Here is a 24,693-nt window from a genome sequence, read left to right on the forward strand (position 1 = left end):
TTCAGATTTTTAGCAGAAATGGAGGGAAGGTGACCAGAAGGTGCACTTTACAATAAGGTTGGATGTTATGTGAAGTATGATTAAAGAAAATGGTAAGGCTAGCATGTGTTAGTATTCACAGAGGGTCTTTTGTTCTTCCATATACCCAGTGCTAGTTTTTCATTCTCTGTAGAATAAGGAGGAACAGTTTAAACTGTAATCGGTTGTCCTGCCACGCTGTGTATTTGTAGAACATCAAACCTGTATTGGTATTAGATTGTATCAGCATCGTATTCTATCTCATTTATTCCAGCTCTAATGTTTTTTTTTTCCATTGGTATCTACTATGGTTTTATAGCGATGATGCATTGAAAAATATCTACAATACAGTGTTTGCAAAATAGTTACATGTACTTTAATTGCTTTTCTAACAGTTATTTTTAATGATAAAAATAAGTAATTAATGAATTCATAAATATTATGCAGCACAGTGTGTATTCTTCTTAAAACATGGTAATTGTTTAGTGCTGTTTTGTTTTAAAAAATAATTCAGCGATGCGGATACAGATATGTAAAGTATCTAAAATGTGGGCCTGTTTTCATTTCAGTTTTGTATTTTAAAGGGTTTTTACAACGTCACAGAAATCCGATTTCCTCCACAACGTAAGCACAATGGCTTTCTACACAGACAGAAGAGGGATTGGGTCATCCCACCAATTAATGTGCCAGAGAACTCAAGGGGATCCTTCCCACTGGAGTTAGTAAGAGTAAGTATTAAAATAATTGATAACATTAGGAACATCTTCAGCACTAACAATACATTATGTATTATTCATACCCTACATTCCTAAAGGAGATCTCCAGATTCAATGGAAACAACAAACTCCTTCCTAGGAAGCTTACACTGCAGCAGATGTGAGTATAGAGATACTCTCTGAGCTCCTGAAGTATTCTTGGCATTATGGGTCTGATTTACTAATCTGTGAATTGAAATTAACCTGTTTTCACTTCAAACATCCAACCTTGTCCTTGAGACATAATTTGTTTATGAAATTCCTTTGTACAGGTTCACTTCAGCGTGTTTTACTTCACTTTACTGCACTTCCCACTTTAGTAAATCAGACTAATTATGACAAAAAAAAAAAAAATCCAAGTTAAGCATTTCAATTTTAGCTGAAAGTATACCAGACAGTAACCATGAGTGATACTATAAACAAAGCTTTATAGCAAAGGGCAGTGTATACAAATGTTGTCTTGTAGCATTAGATTACCAATTAGATCACAGCATTAAATAATTTATTTTTAGAAATCTTGTAGGTTTTGCCAATGCTGTTTTGTCATGCAGTGTAAGATGCATTATACTCTACCACTAGCTCTAGACACTAGAGACATGATTAGAGGGCAGCCATAGGCACCACTAGCCAAATGTAGATTGTTTCTATTATTTATTTCTAGTTTTTGGTAGCTAATTACTCTAGAGAACACCTCAGGAAATTGCTGTTTAACTGGCAGCCCAAGGGCCACATGTAGCCTTTCAGTTCTACCTTGGTGGCTTCTGTGTGACCATTGTTACAAAAAAAAAAACAATTTTCAAATTACTTTACTCACAGGTTTGTGTGTGGATGTAACTAGAACTTTGGTGGTGGCATGCAAGCCTCTTTTCATAGTGAAGTGCCTCTGGGCTCGAGGGTTCATCATTATCTTTTAAGAAGCTCACTGTGCCTCAAAGATGGTCCTAAATGAATTTAATGTAATCAATAACAGTGGTTCAGTCAAGTCAGCTACAAGTTTAACAGAAATGACAGCACTACACTGTTCCTATGAGCTTATTAGAATCACCATGAATGGAGTACCAATAAACTATTACAACGATGGACACCTCCATAAATGGTATTTTTTACATCAGACTCAAAATGTAGGTCACCTGGACACTAGTATAACCCCCCGATAAGAAAACCAGAATTTGTATATCCAAATATTCACATGGTTCAAGCCTAATAAACGTGGAGTGGCTTTAACCCTGTGCAGATCTAATTGTCCCTCTGCACACATGATTTCAAGGAGAAATATAGGTAAATGTGATTCCGCAACTGCTTTATCTTTATATTATCTCCTAGTAGGGACACTTCCCATACACATCCTTGTTAGCAAACAGATTTCATATGTAGTTTGCAGCTTCATTCCACAGTGTATTCACTGTGTACTTATATTTAGTAATAAACATGGCAAGGAATCTTGTATATGATATTTATGTTCAACATCAAAACACTGCTTGAGGCTAAGTCCCATAGGTGTATGCATTGCCTGAAATAAATACTGCAGTCTATGCTTTCATCTCGCTTATATAAAGATGATATATATTTCCAGGTAAGTTCTGCATGCAAATCTCCAAAGATGAGTACTGTTGACACCTCTCAGCACAACATAGATATGCCACAAATGTCACCTAGTTTGGAATTAGGGGTGCCTCAACTGCAAAGACCTTTTCACAATGCCCAAGTGAGAGGGAAATAACATCCTCAAGCAAAAACAGTCTATGTCCAGGAAAGCTACTCCCAGATAGGTATGATGTCATGTATAATGATTCCATTTTTGGGTATTGATAAACACATATAGAAATAGTCAATCATTTGAGTCATGGGTTGGGTTTAAGGCTATCACAATCTTAAGTGCTTTCCATAGGGCAAACATCCTAGATAGCTATTTTATAGGTAAACCATCTGAGACCTATACCTTACATGTGAAATTGATCCAGTTTTTTTTCATTGTGCTGTTTGCATGCTTTGCCTTTGAGGGATTTATGCTGATTTATTTTTTACTGATTGTAAATCTCTATTCTTTTAACATACAGATAAGATCTGACAGAGATAAGAGCCTTTCTCTACGATATAGTGTGACTGGTCCAGGAGCTGATCAACCTCCCATTGGTGTGTTCATCATCAGTCCTATATCTGGTCAGCTGTCTGTAACAAAGCCTTTGGATCGGGAACAGATTGCTATTTTTCATGTAAGAAAACAAACTACCAGTATGGTGTGTTATTTAACTGCCAAGATTGCCATTACCTTTAATATGTAATAATTGCAAGAACTTGCGCTATTGGAAGTGGGAATAATAAAATATAAATAAAAGTTTAAATAGATAAAAATTATGTGAAATTTAATTGTTCTAGAAGGGTAAGGGAAGCTGCTGAACTAAAGGCACTCAGCCCCTATTAGGATATATTTTCTCAAAACGTACAGCGCTAGCCATCCTTCAAAGGTGAATATAAGAAATCAGACGTTAAGATCAAGATTTGACAAGTGCTATTAAAGAATATAAAATGTATCAAACATTCAGTGAAGGGGTGTATCTCAAAATACTCAATGTGAATGGTTGTGCAAACAATTTAAAGTCTATACAATATCAAATCAGAATTTATCAAATAAAAAGTGATAGGTTATGAATTATGTATCATATGTGGGTGATTCTTGTTAATAAATAGTGAATGAACAAACAATGTATACCAATTAAATAAAATTAAACTTTTATCAATGTATATGTGAATAGTCCAAATCTTTTGTAGTTTTTTCTAAAGTCTTTAGAAATCCATAAATGCAAGACACTTCAACAGTGAAAATTCAGTGCAATAATGTGTCCAACGAAAATCCAAAAAGAAACGAAAAAAAATGAAGAAAAAATGTAGAAAAAATGCAGAGAAAATCCCCTCAAGGGCATGCACTCACCAGATCCGAAGATGTTAAACACGTTCGTTTCATCAAGGCAAGTCTGGAGCTCCGTCTTTAGTTTCCATGCTCAATCAGGCTTCAGGGAAGGAAAGGTCTCCCGTTTTACCAAATATAACCTTTAATATGTACATAAGACAACATTTAGAATTTGCTTTCAACCCGGACCATTGGGCGTTTTTTTTTTCTGTAAACCAATGTTAAACTTTCCAGCTTTACCAATGTTGGTGGTTTGTAAATTAGTGGGTGTTTCTTGGAAGGCATTCTCTAGAGACCACATTTGACAAGGTTCTCACCTTGTCCTGTGGCTTCATAGTTACTTTCTTCTGTTGTAGACATCAAAGCACAGGTATGTAGCATTTTCGTCTCTTTGCTGTTTTCCTAGTGTTCAGGTTGGCAGGAATATCCAGGATCATGGCTAAGCTAGCTTTGTAGGTGGTGGAGGGGGATGCAGACTTGTATTAAGTGCTGACCCAGGCAGCAGAGTGTGTAAAAACAGTACTGATGTGTCCAACATATTTAAGTTGAAATAACTGCAAGTACAGGTAATACAAATTGTCAATCATAAACTTAAAAAATAACTGTAATACCCAACAAAACAGCATTACAGACATCAATTGAATAATAAATTACATTTAAAACTCAGTTTTAGCAACAACAAAAAAACGCAAAAGGAAATATCTAAAAGTGTGCAGCTTCTGATAGAGGTACAGCATTAAAATATTCCTAATGTGACTGTCATTTTACATTGAGTATTCAAATCTGATTGGTTGCTGCAGGTCAACACAGATAGTATAAGACCCATTGTTATTAATTTTCTGTCCTAGCTCTCTAGTTTGGGAATTTGGATGAGATTGTGCTAGTACATCCTAGTTTAGAAGACACACATTTGTAGCAGAATATACACAAATACTGAGCATGCCCTTTTTTTCCATTGCGGCCAAACACATAGATGTTATTGCTTCAATGAACATTAATTTGTTTTTCAATGAAGTACCTATTTTCCCGTTTCCCACCGCATATTACTATTCACTACTTCAATCACCCCCTATTTATTGCACACAACATATATAGCTGAATTGTCTATGGCTAACACAAATTAAGATTTTTAAAAATATCTTGTTTGCTTAATTTTAAAAATAACCATAGCCATAACAGACATTACAATAAGACAATAAAGTTGAATCTCTGCATAAAAGGGTAGATTTGCTCAGAGCATCTATTATCCAGTTCTGTAGTTACTCTGCTTGAATTGACAGCAGATTCACTGATATTTCCTAATAAGTCATCTGGGACAAGCTATAGCAGTGTATCACAGGAACTGAGCTATGCGCGAAACCTAATCTTCTCTCTCATACTTCTACTGAAAACTGCCATATAACATTATTTTCGCAGCTGAGGGCACACGCAGTGGATGTAAATGGAAACCAGGTGGAAAATCCCATAGACATTGTCATCAATGTAATAGATATGAATGACAACCGACCAGAATTTCTGCACCAAATCTGGAATGGGAGCATTTCTGAGGGATCAAAACCAGGTAAAATCTTTATATTAATCCGTCTGTTTGGTTTTACAATCCATATAAAATAGTTCACTGTTTGTTATGTAGTGTTACATTTCAACCTGCAGTTTTCTGTTTTTAGTTTTGGTGAATTCACAGAAGAAATGTTTTTGTTGAACATCTAATGTTTCTTTTAACCTTGCATTTGTTAAAGAGTCAGTTTACTTACATCTTATCTTTCAGGACCCAATTACACTATGGGGCTGATTTATAAATCTTCCACCCAGTGTATAGCTGGGTGAATGCCATGCACAACCAGTAGATGGAACTGGGGAGCATAGGAATTTCTTGAGGTGACAATGCTTTGTGAGCGGCATTCACCCAGCTATATGCTTGGCGGAAGATTTATAAATCAACCCCCAAGTGTTGTGTTATTGCACATGTAGTTACTCAATGCGTCATCATACATTAAGGTACTGCTGTGTCCAAGGAGAACTATGGGCCATTTTTTTTTTTCCCCATAGCTCACCTCAGCTCAGGGTCACGGGACGACATATACTGTGTGGCTTTGCCTGCTATATGCCGAGAGCGCCAAAGCCAACAATTCTGTCGAGATCCACCCAGTTGGCTGCCCCCTCCCCCGTCCGTCCCTCCAGTCAGCACTGGAAGATCAGAGAGGGGAGGGGGAATCCCTGCAGGGAACGGTGACTGACAGTGAGCGGATCAATAGACCTGTGACAATTTCAACTATGGGGATGAGTGTAATTTACTCACCCCATAGTTCTCCTTTAAGGCTACTCTTTAATTTAGAATGAGCTGGCAACAAACTAAAATGCACAATAAAAAATATAACTTTTTGAATTGCAAAGCGTTACAAAGCTGTAGTGCGCTGCAGCCATGCAGTGATAGATTCTAGAGAGCTAGACCCCCTGTGGTACCACAGTGGTAGATGCTAGAGAGTTGGACCCCCCAATGATTTTGTTTTATCTCAAAGACCCATGTAGTGAAGTATATATGCACTTGCATATCTAAATGTCCACAACTACTGCAACTCATACAAGGAGGTCCCTCCCTGGTGGAATGTATTTATATTATAGAAAATGCATTTCAAGGAGTGCAGACATCCCAAAGTGGGCAGGATCCCCCAAAACTCTAAAGTAATAGGGTATAGAGACAGGCGCTATGTCAGGAGTATCTCTATTTGGTAAAATAAATCACTGGGTGAACCAGCACACAAGTTCACCTTTCATGCTTTGTTTTAGCAGATAGGTTAGTGTACCCTGACAGGTTTGGTGGACATGAATCACGCCAGTCACTGCTTATAGTGTGAAGTGGCCCTAACTGTCAAGTGGCAGATATAAGATAACCTTTTTTATACTAGAGAAAGAGGAGTCAGAGAAGTGTGAATTTAGGTTTTTCTTACCACAGACAAAACCTGTTTGTGGAATTTTGATAATATAAAACAATTTTTTTTTTAAAGCACATACAGGAATATATTGATGGTAACATATATAATGGTAACATCTATAATTATATTTTGGTCACAGCACAATGAACTTTCTAATATGAAACCCCAACACTGGCGCTGCAATTACTGCTACAAATAGAAATTCCAGATAGGCATCCTTTCTACCAGGATAAAGATACGGGGTATATTACTTAGGAATTAAGTAAGAATCACTTAGCTGTATGTGTAATCTGACGTCCTGCTTTCAGATCACAACACAATCTATTGATGGCACATCAGTAAAAAATCCTGGTGATTAGTTGACTCGTTTGTCTCACATTGACCACCTTCTGGCTGACAATGATACATATGGCATATATTTATTGCATGTAATAATAAAAAAAAAAATAGAAAGATACATTATTCTTTTGTTCTCAAAATGATAAATAAATAAAAATATATACTGCATGTCAAAATACTATCCATTCCCTTTAATGCTAATGGAACTGATATTTAAATATAAAAAAAATTACAAAGAGTCCTATTTATAGCCTCCACATAACATAAGAGGACATTGCAGTAAATGCTCCATGCTCTGCCAGCATTTTCCAGTTTATTTACAGTTCTTGGTTTCTTTCAGGAAATTCTATGCATAAAGCTGTAGAAAACATTCTGGGATAGGAGTAGATCAATGTCATGTGACCCGTTTCCTCCTCTCACGACTCCACCACTTTTTATTAGAATAAATGGTTTTTTGGTTCCGTCCTTAAAAGAGTGATTTAAAAAGCATATTTTTTTGGAAAGTGCAAGTATACACCAAATGTTTTAAAATTTTATACAGAGCGGGGAAGGGTTAAAACCCCTAACAGGTTCTTTTCTGCTTTTTGTGTCTCCTGGGGAGAGCTGTTCACTTTCTGTCCTGGGGATGCAATAGGATATGAGAGGAAATCTCTCCAGTTAGCTGTCACAGGAAAATGTGTCCCTATGAGAAGATTTCCCCTCTGCTTTGCTGACAACTCTAAAACTTGGGAATTTCCACTCACATTCTATACCAGAGACAGCGTTGTCAGGACAAATAGTGAGGGTAGATCTTCCCAGTGGGTACACAGACAGCAATAAAAACCTGACAAGAGTTTCTAACCCTTCCCCACTACATCCAGAACCAAAATAAACGTTTTGCCTTTACATACACTTTTGGCACAGACTGTAGCTTTGCTTTATAATATATTATTTTAACAGTGGTATGGCCACAATTAGGCCATACAGCGGATTTAGAGGATTTCTTGGCATTTGCAGTTATAGAAGTGAAATCCGCTACATTTTTATTTCTGCATGGCATCTTCTGTCAGCATCTCCCATTTAACATATTTGCTGATTTTAACTGAGAATATGTCTGTTTTTAATTGTGATTCTCTTTTATAGTTTGCTGTTGTAACTTTCTCTAAACAGTGAATAATAGCTAAAAATTATAAACTTCTAGTAATTTTAAATAATAATATTTGAAATAGATGCTATCCCACTGAGCTTGAACCTATTTTAAGGTCCTCTAATAATGACAGCATCATAATACCAAGTGTGTGAATTCATGTTTCCATAATATTACATTAATACATCTTGTCCTGATGCTTAAAACAACGAGGACTGTGTTGTAATTTCATTATCCGTAGGCAACATAGAAAAATATGCCTATATCACTGTGTAGAGCCTTCATGTTTGACACATAGGCATCTGGCACAGATCAACCAGTAGAACTAGTTGAAAGCAATGATTAAAATGACATGCCTCTTCAGTCCTGGAGCCAGGAGACCCTAGGCCTATATGGTGGATATAGTACAAAAATATGGAAAATTATAAAACTGCCATGTTTAAACCCAGCCGATACTTGCATAGCTTTTCAGGCATACCTAGCTCTATTTCTCAAGGACAGTGATATAGATTCACCAGGACATTGCCCAGCAATATCAAGCAGCAACTGTCAGTAGAATCTCAAAGTAAGTTTGACTTGTATTGTAACTGAAAGAATAACATAACAGAAACCCTGTTTCTGATATTGCCTATTTCCAGTTTCCATTATAATTTAGATAAGCTGGTCTTGATGCCACACATATATCAGCCAGTAATATAGGTTTAACAAATTTGGGCAACTGACAGTGTAATATAAACATTTTTTAAAATAAATCACCTGTGAGCACCATACGATGTTATTCTCCATTGCTGCCTTCTGATGTGCCAGGGGTGGAGAGCTTTGAGAAATGGAACACATATACATTTTACTGTGAGCACTTATGTCCAGCCCAGTCATCAACTTTGACAGCTAATTTGATTTCAGCATTTTAATGTATACATCCCATGATCTTAATCCGTAACCAAACCTTTACCACCAATCAGGAGTTGAAGTGGAGAGCAGGCAATGTGCATGTTTGGCATAAGATCTCATGTGATAATTTCTTCTTATACTTACCTTATAGCTTCCTAATGTATTAGGGAATTTTAAATATGCTGGTTGAAGATGATTTTACTGGGTCATGGAGTGTTTATCATAGCGACCTATGACCTGATTATCCTTCTTCTGTTTGGAATATGACAGCAGGCAAGAACCAATTGCATACAGTAATGAACGCTTTCCGGCCACAGTTGCCAACATGTTTTAAGTTTTCTTTCAAATTTTAACTTAGAACCTGCATGTTTGGGTATGGTTGGCCTGCATTACTAAGGAATTACAAATCAAGCTATATGTCTAATTTTAATATTAACTGCCAGCCGAACCCAAAACTAAAACGTTTGGTTTTGTGTGGTTGCTGGCAAGTTAAATTCCAAGTTAAATGCTTTGTTTTTCTATCTTATGGGGATTACAAAAGTGGATAACCCCATAAGAATCCTTAGTTTTCACATATGCCATATTGAATGCAAAGCCAAATGATGTTACCATGCTTCCTCAGTGAATTATTTTTAATGCAGAATTCATTGCTCCTAAAAGTTCCAGAGAAACAAAAAAACTGCAGGAAAAGTTTGTTGCTGGCAACTCTGAGAAACGTTAAAAAGCCAGAGGGCAGGCAATTCATCCCACCAATTCTTACTCATAACGGAAATACTAATTGCAAAATAACTGAACATATTCTCATATGCTTATATTCGTCTCCAGGATCCTATCGCATAAGCTTTCCAGCCAATTGTGGCAGTGTAGGCGGTGACTAGTAATGCTGGTAGGGAAATGTAGATATATGGTAAATTTGCTGTAGAAAATGGAAGATGGTCGCCTGGAGTGCAGAAGCACATAGTTGATTTTTTGTTGTTTAATCAAATGGTTAGCTAATAATCCCTAATGGGAATATTTGAAAAGGCGGAGCCTATTTTTAGTAGTTTAATCATGCTACCTTCATTGCTAGCAAGTCTTTGATAAAAGTAGTGATCATTTGCTACACAGATAGAACAAATGGCTGCGAGTGAGCTGTAAATGCAGAATGTGGAATTTGTGATTACTCAAAAGCTTTAACACTTTTGCTGCCAAGCCCTGTGTTCCTCTTTGGACCTCAGCTGGCCAGACCATTTTTGCAATTTTTCACCTTTTTTTACTTTCAACTGCAGCTTTAAGAGTTTGTAAAAGACCCCCTAACCCATAAATTCCCTGAAAGCACAGCACCGGTAGAATAAAAAGATGTTGCTACTAATTTTGTAGGTCTTGCGATAATTGCGCAAATGTTTATCAAATCAATATTAAACCTATAAAAATACACACTAAAATTGGTATCAGTGCACACAAAAAACACTTCTCCAACTAAATCTAAAAGATACAACTGTATTGAGTTAATAAATAACAAATAATTGTATATTTTGAATTGCACCTTTTTGCAGACTGGTAAACAAATGAAGGAACACAAAACTGTAAACAAGCAACTTATGTTAACTATCTGTGTTGTGGTAATGCCTGATCTGCAGTGCCGTTTGTGCACTGCGTTGGTGTGTGTTGTGATAAAATTACGCAGGCATACATTTAATTGCAACACAGTGTATCACAACGCACAGCAATATGTCACAATGCTTTGCCATGCACTGCCACAGTTGAAATAATGTTATTTTGAAAAGAAAAATCAAATACTGCGATGTGTTCTAACAACACACCGCAGACCATGTGCATGGCATACACCACAATATGGTGCACACTGTTGCACATGTACATTGTGTGTGGGGTGTGTGTTTTATTTTTTTACTCTTTATTTATTTTATTTTTTGTTTACTATTTTGAACAGAAAACACTCAGTACAGTACTCAGTCCTATTCATTTATAAACTGAGGAGGCATAGTACTCTCCCAAGTCATGAATTGACAAAAGCCTCTGTACTGAGTGCTCCTCTATATTCAGACAGAAACTCATGAATGAACAGAAAGTGATGTAGAGCACTTCCTGTTCATTCATAACTGGGACATATTATGTCCTCAGTTATTTACAAACACTGCGATCAGCGATCAGTCCAGTGTTTAGTCTGCACAGGGAAAGATCGGTAAATATTTGACATATTTACCAATTCTCTTCTCTACATCTTTAATCTTGACAATTGTTCTCTCCTCCCCGCTCGGCATCCTAAATTTCACAGCTCTCTACCACCCTCCCTGCCGGCTTCAGCGGTCTGTTTGCCCATACAGGTGGGGGAGAGCAGCGTGGATCTGAGGGAAAACAGATCGGAGCATGGAGCGGCTCAGGGCAGGCAGGAGAGACTGTCAAGTTGACGTGGCGTGGAATTTAAATTAATAGGTGTCATCAGCTGTCCATGTACAGGGGACTGTCAGGGGGACCCCTCTGTTATAAAGCTAAAGCGACCATTGGCTTATACCAGAAGGGTGAAAGCCACCGACGTCAGGCAAACTGATGTGGTCAGCTGAACACAGTTGTGTACCGCTGTATGCCTTACGTCAATGACAGGTAAAGGGTTAAATGTGTGCTATTTTTCACAATGACCTAATACTAAGGGGGTTATTCACAAAACTGCCAAAGGCAGCCAAGTAAATAACCCAGCTGAAGTGAAGTGAGCCGAACACTGTTCGGCTATTCACTTCTGGCTTGGAATCAGCCGTGCATCGGCTCTGTATGGCTGCCAACGGACAGCCGAACATGCAAAAGTGCAGCAGGACTTCGACTCAGCCGATCCAACATCTGGATCAGCTGAGCCGAAGCTCCGGCAGCTCACTCGCTGCCATTCTCCCCCTATTCTCATAGGCATTCGGCTCAGCTATTCTGCTTGGTACCTCCGTGGTGCAGAACAGAATAGAAAATAAGTGAAAGAAAAGGGGGGCAAAAACCAAGTAGGAAAATTATTGTAAAAATGTAAATAAATAGTAAACTTAAAAAAAAGATATTTTAAAGAAATGAAAAAAAAAATTGGGCGGAGCAGTGACAGCTAGCTCCGCCAAACTCTTTCCTATTGGCTGGCACCTGCTAGAGTCTTCTAACAGGTCCCAGCCAATGAATAACAACTGGGTGGAGCTGGCTGTGATGCCTTGGCCGGCTCCGCCCAGTTGTTATTGTTTAATGACAGATCAGCGTCCCCAGGTCAATTGGGGATGCTGATCTGTCATTACAACTGGGCGGAGCGAGTCATGAGATCACGACTAGCTCTGCCCAGCTGTCATTTACAGGGGTTACGGCCCCATTTTGGCTATCATATGCCTTCTGCTCAGCTGAGCCGCTTGGCAGCCTTTGGCTGCTGTACGGGCTATAGTGAATAGCCCGTACAGCAGCCCTTAGGTTTGACTGAATCGATGGGCTCTGGCGGCTGAAGATAGCCAAAGGATCAGCCGAAGCTACGGCTGGATCCTTTGGCTTCATAGTGAATAATCCCCTAAATGTTACTTGTGTAGCTCACACCATAGGAAACGGTTTGTTTCATCTTTTTAGAAAATGATTGATAGTCTTATGAATCACCAGCAATTTTAGTAGCATGACTGAGCTACTAAAAATAAACTGCGCTTTTGACTTTATTACTTAGCAAAAGGGAATAACTGTAACATGTGTACAGCAAGCTCAGACGGCTTGTGTTGGTCTGAAATCTGCAATGTTCTCTGTTAAAGAACTTCTATCAAGGGACTCACAGTTTTCCTCACACAAGGAATGTTACTCACAAAAGTAGGTGAGACTACAAACCAACTCTGCAGTTACTTTAATCTTTTATCAGCGATTTCTTAAGAGATTGTAAAATGTTTATAAAAGGTAGTAAATGTTTTGAAAAATTGCCAAACAATTAAAAGTTTTCTTTTGAACGTAACTAATTTGATTAAACTAATTGTTTTGTATTTCAAATTATTTGTGTTTGTATTCTGTTCTAGGTTCCTATGTAATGACCCTTACTGCTATTGATGGTGATGACGAAAGGCAACCAAATGGTATGCTGAGATATAAAATCCTATCTCAGACTCCAGACACTCCTTCCTCTAACATGTTTACAATCAACAATGAGACTGGAGATATTATCACATTGGCAGCAGGACTTGATAGAGAGGTAAATCATTAGTTTAATGTATGCATTATAAAAGTGGGAGACATGCAAAAAGCTTACTGCTGAAAGACTTATTTTTGCCACCTTAATTGTCTGAGTGCACAGCCTGAATCTGTGGGACAGAGCTGAGAAGCTCCCTGAGGTCTGTCAGCTGCTGCTTTGTAAACTCCTTCTTTCCTCTTTTCATATATGACAAGAATATGACTCCCCTTTCTCTTTTGTGACAGAATTGGTTCTTGATCATTGGCCTAGCTCTGTCACACGAGGGTGGGGATAGAGTTCTTAGCCCTGTTTAAGCTCAAAATTACAATTGGAGCTTACACAAGGCTTTTCTCTTCCTTCCCAGTAGCTAAACAGAACAGGGGAGCAAAATAAAGGTGACTATGAGCTGCCAAGGAGGGAAGAAGTTAAACGAACCTGTTGCGTTGCCTGGCAAAACAGGTTCAGTTTAAAGAATCCTGGTCACTGATAGAAAATAGTATTTTAATCTTTAGCATATGAACTAAGTTGAAAAGATGGTGTGGACTTCCCCAGCTTAAATTAAAAAAGCAAGGCATCCCAAAAAATACATGATTTAAAAAAGTTCTGTAGACACAGGAGGATGACTGACCGCTGATCTTCTTTGTAAAATGCTGCATAATGTGTAGGCATCCTATAGAAATACAGGAAATGAATACGTAGTAACATGGTATTGTGCGACTCTACAGGTAATTGTTATCCGTACTAAAATTCCCTTTAAAGTATTTTAACGTTATTCCAATATGAAAGGGCTACATTAGAAGAACGTAAAGGCATCAAACTGTTTATGTTATTCACAGTAACCAGTCAGAGTCCCCTAGTTATTTTAGTGCAGACTTGAAGAAAAAAAACTAACAAATGATTGCATGCTGTGCGATAGAGCTTATGTTGCTTTCAGTTTATATAAATTTCCTTTTATGCTTTTTAAAAAATACATTACCAAATGCTCTGGAAGAATGAAATTCAGCTAATGCTGGGGATAATCTCATAAAAATTTGAAATAAAACAACCTTGTAGACCAACAAGCTTCTTGTAGGTTGCCTGTTGGACAACAGTGATGTGCTGTGGATGAACTTAAAAGCTATAGAACAGAACCCAAGGCATTTAATCATACTGATAACCTTTAAAAGAGATTGTAGAAGGAAAGTGCAAATACAGGTAGATCTGTTAAACTGAAATGGAATATCTGAATTACATTTCCATATGACAGAAAATCAATATATTTTTAAAAAATTAAAGAATGCTTTAATTGTCTTTTTTAATTTAGTCCTTGAATTAGATCAGGAGCCTACCTCCTTTCCTATGGAGCATAAATCCCTATTTCAGATTTCACCAGTACCACCTGCTGGGGAAACCCATCACTACTGCCAGACAGCTATACATTTTGCAGTTCCTCCTCTTGAAAACAATGGCTGTTGTTTCCCAAAGGAATATGAACAACAGTGGCTTGAAGGCTTTGTTGTTGCTTACATAGGAATATGGTCTAATACATTTTTTTATTTATAAATGCACTCATTTTACTTTCTCTGTTTTGTATTTAGTATTCTTATGAAGCAGCTCTGCTGCATTTTTTAGACAACCAAGCTTTTTCTGAAAGAAATTGTATGATCAAATTAGGTTAGCAGCCCAAAGGATAGCTCTGGTGGCTTTTCCCAGCCTATTCATTGTATAAGTTCCTTCCCAGTTTACCTTTTAACACAAACAAAGGTTGACACTCATTTGTGGATAGCTGCATTCTCATAATGTTCCTTATAATGACTTGTTGCTTTAGGCTTTGTCTACATTACAGACTCTTATTTTCCTTTTTCAATGACCTGCTACTAAGATTGATACACTGGAATAGGGTGCAATGCCATGGTGCATAATCAACTTACGCAGTACTTTTGGCATTTATCAAAATGAATGACCTAAACTGCCCATAGATATTAACAGCTGTACATGCTGTTGTAATTTGAGTACCAGCAGATCTTTCCTTTTCTTAGTCTGTGAAATAAAAATGCACAATCAGATCATAATGCTTAAGCAGACACCTTCAGCGCTCCTTAATCTTCTGGAAAACAGTAGCAGTCACCTAAAAATATTAATCTGATCATTGGTTCCCCAAGAACACTTAGGTGTCTGGGCAGTGTATCTTTACCTTCTAGACTTGAGGATCATTGTCCAGTGCTACTGGGATGGGCTAGATCTGGACTCATCTAATGTCTATACATAGCTAAATTAATAAATACTGTGAAAATAACACGAAACAGGTTAATTAGTGTTAACAGAGCAAGGTGATTTTAAAGTTAAATGTTGACATTTGAACAGTGTGTGCTTTTCTCATATATGAATATTTAAATCATAAAGTTTAAATTAGGTATTTCCTGTATTTTGTTTGTGCTGTGATTAAAGGTTAGGAATGATTAATTGCAACTGTGTTCAAATATTCATAGTGTGATGATAGTTATAAATATATCATATAGAGCTGCAGCTAACGATTATTTTCAAAATCGATTAGTTAATAGCTTTTCAATTTATATCATAGTGCAAAGAATAATCATATGCATACATCCAAATTAGTAATTAGTCCAAAATCTAGACCAGGCTAATCAGTTGAAAATGGAAATCTTATTGGCTGATGTAGCTTACAGGCTATAAGTGCTGATTGCACTGTATGATTTGTTTTTTTACTCTGGTAAAAAAAAAATCCAGTCCACTAATATGCAGGCTGTACTTCTAGAAAATGTTAAGTAGGAATATTATGCTTTAGCTTAATAATGTGTTTAGTTAAAGAGACATTGTGCGCTAAAAAACAAGTTGTCCTTGTATGAAAAGTCTTAGCCATTCACCAGTTTTACATCAATCTAAGCACTTTAGCAAGAGATTAGATCATTTATTTTATTAATAAAAGATGATTTAACTTAAAAGAAGTCTGGACCCAAAATTCAGGTTAGAGGAAGCAGCCGTCCACACACATAAACTGGTTGACTACCAGTTCATCTTTAAGGCTATTATTAAAGCAACCTTCATGTAAAGTCGCCTTTAGGTTCATTTTTCCAAAACATGGTTATAATAGATTGTTTATAGTAGTGTTCATATCACTCTAGAATATATAGTGGAATTAAAGGATCGGGCCACCCAAAATAAATATTTTAGTTATAAATATTTGGCTGAATCATCCTCTGACTTTTTATTAGTCTTGGATACTGTAGCAGTAAGATCTCCCTGACATAGTCCCTGTCCAATAAGGAGTGTGCCACTCAACCTTGTGTGTTCCAACAGCTCCTGCTGCCTTCAAAATAATATAAAATAAATTAAAAATCCAACACGAAAATGTAGAACTCATTTTAATGACTACATGAGGCGTGCAGACTGAGAAATTCAAGCTAATAGATCTCCCCAATAGAGTGCTAAGATAAAAATTAGGTGGTTGAACTCTCCAGCATTTAGGAAAAAAACAAATATACATTTTAGGTGTTCTGGCCCTTTAAATACAGGATTTTACAGTGTTATTCTAGCAGTGTTTCCCAGAGCAAATAACGCCTACTCAGTTTCATAGTGGCACAGTTATTAAACATATTAAAGATAATTAAAATGGTTGATAGTCTTGTGCTATAGCTCAGCATGTAAAATTACATAACATTCAAATGATTTTGTATTGCTCTTTTGAAATGTCGTCAAGGTCTTTAAACAAATACTGATGCAGTTTTATGTCTTCTAGAAAGTGCAGCGATATACATTAATAATTCAAGCCACAGACATGGAAGGAAACCCAACATATGGTCTCTCAAACACAGCAACTGCTGTCATTAGTGTGACAGATGTCAATGACAACCCTCCCGAGTTCACGTCAATGACTGTAAGTATGGATTATAAGTATCCGAGAAATACAGATATGAGGCCAATACGGCAGCAGCATGCTTGCTTGGCTTTAAAGTTTAGATGAAGACTGTTCCAGAAGCATTTACAATTCATATACTGTACTTATACAGAGTGACAATCAAATACAAGCCGCATGGAGGAGGAGGATCGTACGTAAATGAAACAAAACAACCATTTTGTTACAAATCCATTCTAAGTGCATCATTCTTCATATTACTTATTCGGTCAGCCTTTAGTTATGCACTTTGAATAATAGATGAGAAGGCTGCCACACGTTTTCAAAAACTTAGCTGCTGCAGACTATACAAGGCAGTTTTTAAAATAAAGTTTTCCATCTATAGTAGTAGCAATCTTATCTTATTAAATGATTTATCCGATATGCCCGGTGATATGCCTTGAGCTTGCTGTTCTTTTTGATTCTTGTCAGCTCTGTTAGGGAAATGAGAGGCAGAAGAAGAGAGACTCTTGTTAGATTTGTGTCAGTGCATTCAGCTACTCTCGAGCTGTACTTAGAAGGCTCATGTGATGCACTGCAGAGTTGATCTTCGCCATAACAGAGTCAGCACATCTTTGCTGCCTTAATGTATATCTAGCAGACATGCTAAACTACCCTATTAATTTGACAAACACAAGGAGAGTGAAATCACTGTCCTAAAAGATATACCGAGAGAATTACAGAGACTGTATGATGAAGTGTAAGTGCCTTTGTTTTGTGTAACCTGGCCAAGACCAATCGTGCTCTAGGAGTTAACAGCAGAGATATGATATAATGCACTTGAAGCCTTATGCTAGAGTGAAGCATCATGCTTGTTTTGCATTTATGAGGATACACATTTGGAGATGGGATTTCTGCAGGTTTTCGGCTCCTTTTGAATTGGCTCTCCAATCACAGTTATATTGGGCTTTTCATTTATTATAGTAAACATGAGTCAACTTTCAATTCATGTTGGGGGTTATCACAGGATTGGGAATTTTGAATATTTAGTTCCTATTCCTATATAGATATCTATTTATACATGTTTCCCCCCGTGATTTACACAACTTTTACCCAGGATTCACACATTTTTCCAATAGAATGCCATTGAAAAAAAGTGTGAATCTTAGGTGAAAATCATATGAATCTTATGTGAAAACATTTATAAATGGACCCCTAAGTTACGTGAACATTTGCTATAAACTGTTTGTAAACACAAATATTATTTTCCCGTCAGTAGATTCTACCACTTCCTGCCTCTTTTCGGTTAGGCATAACAATGCTAACTGCAGTGTTCAATTCCTATAGTAGCGTTTTTAACCCGTTGCATGCACTACCTGATTGCCAATGTAGTGTGGTCTGTAGCCTACCAAAGTCAGTCTGTGTTATCGCAGGCAGCCACACCTCCAGCCCTGCCCATACTTGACTGACAGCAGCTGCTGTAGTGAATACTGCTGTCAACACCTTAGGACTCAGCAGTCTCCACCAACCAACCTCAGAGCTTTGAAATGAAGAAGGTAACAGTCACATGACCACTACTAAAGATAGAAAAAAGGGTATTTAAATTGCTTTTTTTCCAGCAAATATTTAATTTAGGAAAGTATAAGGACGTGAATGAAAAATTGTTGGTTTGCAGCCTAAGGGTTTCCAGATACTTTACGTGATTTAAATAACATGTATTTAATCATCATAGAAGAGAGACAAATGCTTTTTTTTTCAATTCTTCTGAAGTACCACAAACTATCCTATGTATTTACTGCTTTAGAAAATGCTTGGGATTAATATGTTTTTCCAAGTGTTGTGAATGATTAACAGTGATTGCAAAGAAGAACTATAACTGCAGCATTAGCTGGAATGGTACAATATAGGAGAATCATAAGCCCTCTACAGCCCCCTGTAAACAGCTCCAATATTTACAGTACTAAATGGAGTAAAATCAATCCGTGCAGGTGCATATTTTCTGGTAATGCATAATTGTTTGGGCATTGTGCATTACTGGAACTCGCCAGTAGATGGCACATCAGGTAAAAACTGGAGTTACTATTCAGGCTCTAGTAAAACCATGGGAGAAAGGACTGTGTTTTTGCAGAGAAGTCACAATAAGCAAATAGGGGTTTTTAATTTTTTCTGCAAATCCCATTTAAAGGTTCCCATTAGCATCATAGGTAATTTGTTTGTTTTTAGCTTGTTCAGATCGAAAACAGCATAATTATTTATAAGGTTCCCAGAGATGAAATAACTACCAAACAATATTAGTACTGAAACCAAATTGCACAAAAACTTATGAGGCTGTACAGTGATAGCATACATCATACGATCAACTGCTTTTATTACAGAACATTGCAGACTATACATTTCAGCTTACGTGCTGCTTTTTTTAACCACTTCAAGACCAGGTGTTTAGACCCCCTTCCTGGCCAGGCCATTTTTCAATTTGTTAACTAATTTTGCTGAACAGCTGCTGTTTGATTTGCATTTAATGTTTTTTACAAATTCTATAAACTTCTAGACCCAACTGGTTAATATTTTTAAGATGTAAATGCCTTCAAAATCAAACAATCAAATGAATCATATGCATTGAAGTCATGGGGTCAATGTTTTTTTCATGGACCCCTAAAAGGCAGCAAAGAACTAAGGCAAGGAAACAGGAACAGACTGGAATAGGAAGTGCTAGGTATGGGTTTATTTGAATGTTAATGTGCATGAATACAGGTACCAAAGTGTACAATACTAATAAGCCAGACTTACCACATTGAAAATGGTTGGGCTGATGTTGAGTCATACTGTCATTTCTAAGCCTAGAGAGAATTATGATCCTAATACTAAACTGTTTTCATGAGATTATTAATCTCTTGCTTATGATCGATATGATACTATCACTGGACTTTTTTGAACCATAAAACATGTCAGGGTCACCTTATTTACACCTGTAGGTAAAAAAGAACCTAACTCTCCTAATGGTGTCAGTGTAATCTCTGAAGATTTGTGCAGAAGGGAACCATGCAGCGAGAAAAAAAAAAATCAAGGATAACTAAGGCATAATTTCTAAACCTTTAAGAGCGTGGGCATCATAAGTAACACAAGAGTTGTTGCCTCCTATACTTCACCCATTATCAACAGCCATTAGGAAGTCGAAGCATGCTGTGTTTCCCAGCAACTGTGGCACTAATAGTTCTCCCTGAAGACGGCACCATGGGGCTTTATTCAGCCTTAGTACAGTTTGTCACATGCATTGTGGACTATGAATGATCTTTAAAACTATCTTTGATGTCCCATGCGTCTGGCCTTTGCCTTGTTTCCCAAAGTACATAAAAAGAAACACACTAAGTAAACTTATAGGAAGTAAATGCACGGATAATCCATTTATTACCTAATAAGCATATCTAGGAACTCTCCAAACAACTTCCAAAGACTGCATACAAGAGTTTAAAGATTTCAATAGACATGTCACATCAATCTTAAGAGAAAGACAAACATTTTCTTGCATGTGTACACCTAAAATAAGTTAATATATGGGACCATACGAATAACTAAATGTGCCGAGCTACAACAATGAGCAATACAAAAAAAAAAACTCAGCAAATTTCCATATTTAGCAATAGTGATGAATATTTCTTGTTCCTTCACCAAATACACCACGTGCACCACACCAGATATAGGTGTGGTGCAAAAGGTAAAATCAGGCAATTCCCTTCTTAAGCAGGGAAGGGGGCCCTCAGCTCCAATCGCTCACAGATGTCCTCCAATGGTGTAATAAGACCAGCAGACAGATCTGTAAATCACTTCTTTAGTAGAAAAACAATAACCTCCAATCTTTATCGATCTGTAGGCCTCCTCACTTTAGGATGTCAATACCAGGATCGTGTTATCCAAAAAAAGAAAGCAAACTCCATAGCACGTACCATCCAAACAGAGTATGATTTATTAAAAGAAAATGACTCACATAAAAGCAGTGGTAGCGTAGCATGAAATCTCTCTTAGGTGTGTGTGCAGGAGTTTCAAATGACTGCGGCAGTCAGCCATAGAGATCAATGTGACGTCAGATGCTCCGCCCTATGCGCATTACGTCCAGCCTGACTTCATCAGGGACGTAATGTGCATGAGTAATTTTCTTTTAATAAATCATACTCTGTTTGGATGGTACGCGCTATGGTGTTTGCTTTCTTTTTTTGGATAACACGATCCTGGTATTGACATCCTATACTGAGGAGGCCTACAGATCGATAAAGATTGGAGGTTATTGTTTTCCTACTAAAGAAGTGATATACAGATCTGTCTGCTGGTCTGTATACACCATTGGAGGACATCTGTGAGCGATTGGAGCTGAGGGCCCCATCCCCTGGTTAAGAAGGGAATTGCCTGATTTTACCTTTTGTTGGGGTCTATCAATAAAGTGAGCACCCCTATATCTGGTGTGGTGCATTTGGTGAAGGAACAAGAAATATTGATCACTATTGCTATATATGGACATTTGCAGAGTCATGAAAATGTAAAGACTCTACACCTGATTGATTTTTATTCACTGACATTTGTTTGAGTCACTGATTATTGTGTGTTTTTTTTGTATTGCTCATTGTTGTAGCTTGGCACATTTAGTTATTCATTTTTCACGTATACACACTCACAGTGGGTGTACATTCCAGTGCCTTGTAGCTGTTAGTTTGCTTATTGGCGCAGTTCATTTTTATATATATATATAATATGGGACCATACACACATTTCAGTATATATTTAATGTCCAAGTCACACTGTTAATCAAAGACTACAGGCTTGACTTAAAGTAGATCTAAAGACAATTGTTAATATCCCATACAAACATCAACATGTCATTTTTAAAGATGTTTTCACTGTTTTTAAATATGGCACCTTTCATTAAAGTGATACAGGGTGATCCTTTTATTAAGGTCCTTGCCCCGGCACTTCCAATTATAGAGTAACAACGGCCTCCCAGTTGTGCTCCCTGTTATACATTTTTCTAATGGAGATTGTAAGTGGCTGTTTTAACACACATTATACATGTATGGTCCACTTTTGTAACCATCAGGAAACCCTCCCTGAGAAATGCCATGCAGCCGTCAGTGGAGGGCATGCAGACAGGGAGTAGTTGCAAATAAACTGTAAGAGTGCAGCAGAACTGAGATGTAACAAAAGATGAGAAAAATCTGAAAATAAGTATTTAATTAAAGAAATTACTTAGGGTTTACGTATCTATTGTGAGGCCATACAGATGAGGGCTGTTGCACACAAGTGCCTGCGTCTGTCCTGGGTAAATACTGGTGTATTTCCCCCTTCAGGAAGACACAGGTGCTGCGTACAGTCTTCCATAAAAGTCAACGGCTGTACGCAGCTGTAGACGGGTACTTCTGTATATCTGCCCATGCCTACAACCATGTACAGCCATTTTTATGGCAGGCTGTATGCAGCATCAGTGACTCCCTGGCAGGGAAAATATGCCAGGCTTTACCTTGGATGGGTGTCGTTGCTTGTGTGCAAGAGCCCCAGTAATAGTAAGGGCTGTAGGTTCACAGTTTTTGTGATTTTGACTGTAAGGTCTCATGAACACAAGTCTCCTGCATTTAACACAGGAAGAATTGATGTGGTAAGTATAAACAAACTTTTACTTTCCAGATCAAGTTCTCCTCATTTAAATGTACCTGCATTAGATTTGTTCACACAACTGCATAAAACTGGGCTAAACGGTTGCTGGACACACATATTTCTTGTTTATGTTAACACAGCTAGACTGAATACACCTGAATAAGCTCAAAAAGCCTTTTGGGCCTCATGAATGTATGTGTGCAAGGAGTCCACACAGGTGTCAAAAGACATGCATCCAGATGTGCTGGGAGTTACTTTCTAATCACATGTGAAAGTATGTAATGCTGTTCTATGTCTGAATTCGCACTAGATGTTCAGTAGCATCTAGGTGCATTCAGTCTAGCTGTGTTTACTTAAACAATACATGTGGATCCAGGTACAGTCTGGTTTTCTGCAGTTAAGCGCATGTTAGCTTTTGTAAATGTATGTAAACACGAATACATCTAAACACAGGAGAAATGGATCTAGGAACTTTACTTCTCAAATCAATTTTTCCTGTGTTAAACACAAGAGACGCGTGTGCATGAGGATTTAGACTCCCTGTGCATCAACTATGTCCAGGTTCAAATATATTTTTACTTAATTAAATGTTAAATATATTAAAGGGGTTCTAAAGCCTCCTTTTTTTTGCCTATATCTACTGCTGGTAAGCAGTAGATATAGGCAAAGCGTAGAAAGAAAAAAAACCTGCTTTAACAGTGGTTTACCAGTGTATCAGTGGTTTACCAGAGAATCCGTAACTGCTCGTGCGGCCGCAAAGGATCTTGGGGCGGGCGCATGCGCAGTTCGGATTAAGAGACATCATTTAAAGGAGAACTATGGGGTTCTATCTTTTCTTTATTAATGCATTCCTTAGGCTAAATACATAAACTATGTAATTTACTCTAATTAGCCAAAATGCACAGTAAGGCTGTTAACCATTATTTAAGGTGGTGGGCGGGGCTAAGCGTCGCAATGAGGAGACATCCCGACGTATCTGACGGGATCCTCCCCACTGATCTTCCTCACTGTGACTGACAGTGATTCTTGAGAGCTGCTGCGCGTCCACGAATATATGGATATGCGCAGCAGCTCTCTCCTTACCTGCACATCCCTGTGTGCCAGTCGGGCTCCTTCCCCCCTCTCTCTCTCTCCCTGCCCTGTGTGACACTGACATACTAAAATGATCGTGGATCGCTGATGACAGAGGGGAAGGAGCCCTCTCTCTCTATTCAGCATTTACTGAAAGTCCATATATGGTAAATGATGTCATCATTTACCATATATGGAAAGTCCATATATGGTAAATGATGTCACTGGAGATCCCTGCAGATCGGATGCTTGCCAGTCTGCAGGGATCCCCAGTGACACCATTTACCATATATGGACTTTCCCATTTGTAGTAAATGCTGAAGAGAGAGAGGGCTCCTTCCCCTTTCTCATCGGCGATCCCCAGTGAATTGAGGATGTCAGCGTCACACAGGGCAGGAAGAGAGAGAGAGAGAGGGGAAGGAGCCTTCTCTCTCACTTCATCATTTACCACATATGGGCAAGTCCATATATGATGAATGATGTCACTGGGGATCCCTGCTGATCGGATGCTTGCCAGTCTGCAGGGATACCCAGTGACATCATTCACCATATATGGACTTGCCCTTTTCTGGTAAATGATGGAGAGAGGGATATCTCTTTATCCTCTCTCTCTCCCCCTGTGTTATGCTGACATCCTAATTGCTGGGGATCACTGATGAGAGAGGGGAAAGAGCACTGAATGTGCAGGGAGGCTGAGTCCGTCTCTTGCTACTGCCTTCTCACTTCAGACTCCGCCTTCCGCTCACAAATGCCAGCATGCACGAGCTGACAAAACACAGCTGTGCACGATGAGAGGAAGCGCGGCCACAGCAATGAGATCATTTGAAAAAAAAGCCGTGGGCGGGCTGGATCAAATGTTAACGCCCCCTAAGAGGAAAGGAGCTTGGAGCAGGGTTGAAGACAGCCATTTACTACAGGTTTTGAGGGTTTTATCTGTGATGTGCTGCGACTTTAGAAAAAAGGAACGATGCTACTACAATCAAGGTAAGGGGTATTTTTATTTGCCCTTAAGTCATAGTTCTCCTTTAAG

The 24,693-nt window shown here is 38.0% G+C and overlaps 1 protein-coding gene across 1 annotated transcript in view; it reads left to right on the forward strand.

The window, feature by feature from the left end:
• The window catches only part of CDH2 (cadherin 2), a 267,906-nt gene that overhangs the window by 191,719 nt on the left and 51,494 nt on the right, over positions 1 to 24,693 (forward strand). The window contains exons 4-8 of the mRNA XM_018554665.1: positions 603 to 746; positions 2,831 to 2,986; positions 5,098 to 5,242; positions 12,972 to 13,144; positions 16,860 to 16,997. Of these exons, the coding sequence (XP_018410167.1) occupies positions 603 to 746; positions 2,831 to 2,986; positions 5,098 to 5,242; positions 12,972 to 13,144; positions 16,860 to 16,997 (756 nt within the window). The remainder of the gene's footprint in view (positions 1 to 602; positions 747 to 2,830; positions 2,987 to 5,097; positions 5,243 to 12,971; positions 13,145 to 16,859; positions 16,998 to 24,693) is intronic.

This window comes from Nanorana parkeri, unplaced genomic scaffold, assembly GCF_000935625.1.
Source record: "Nanorana parkeri isolate BGI_ZX_2015 unplaced genomic scaffold, ASM93562v1 scaffold168, whole genome shotgun sequence".
Lineage (NCBI taxonomy): Eukaryota > Metazoa > Chordata > Amphibia > Anura > Dicroglossidae > Nanorana > Nanorana parkeri.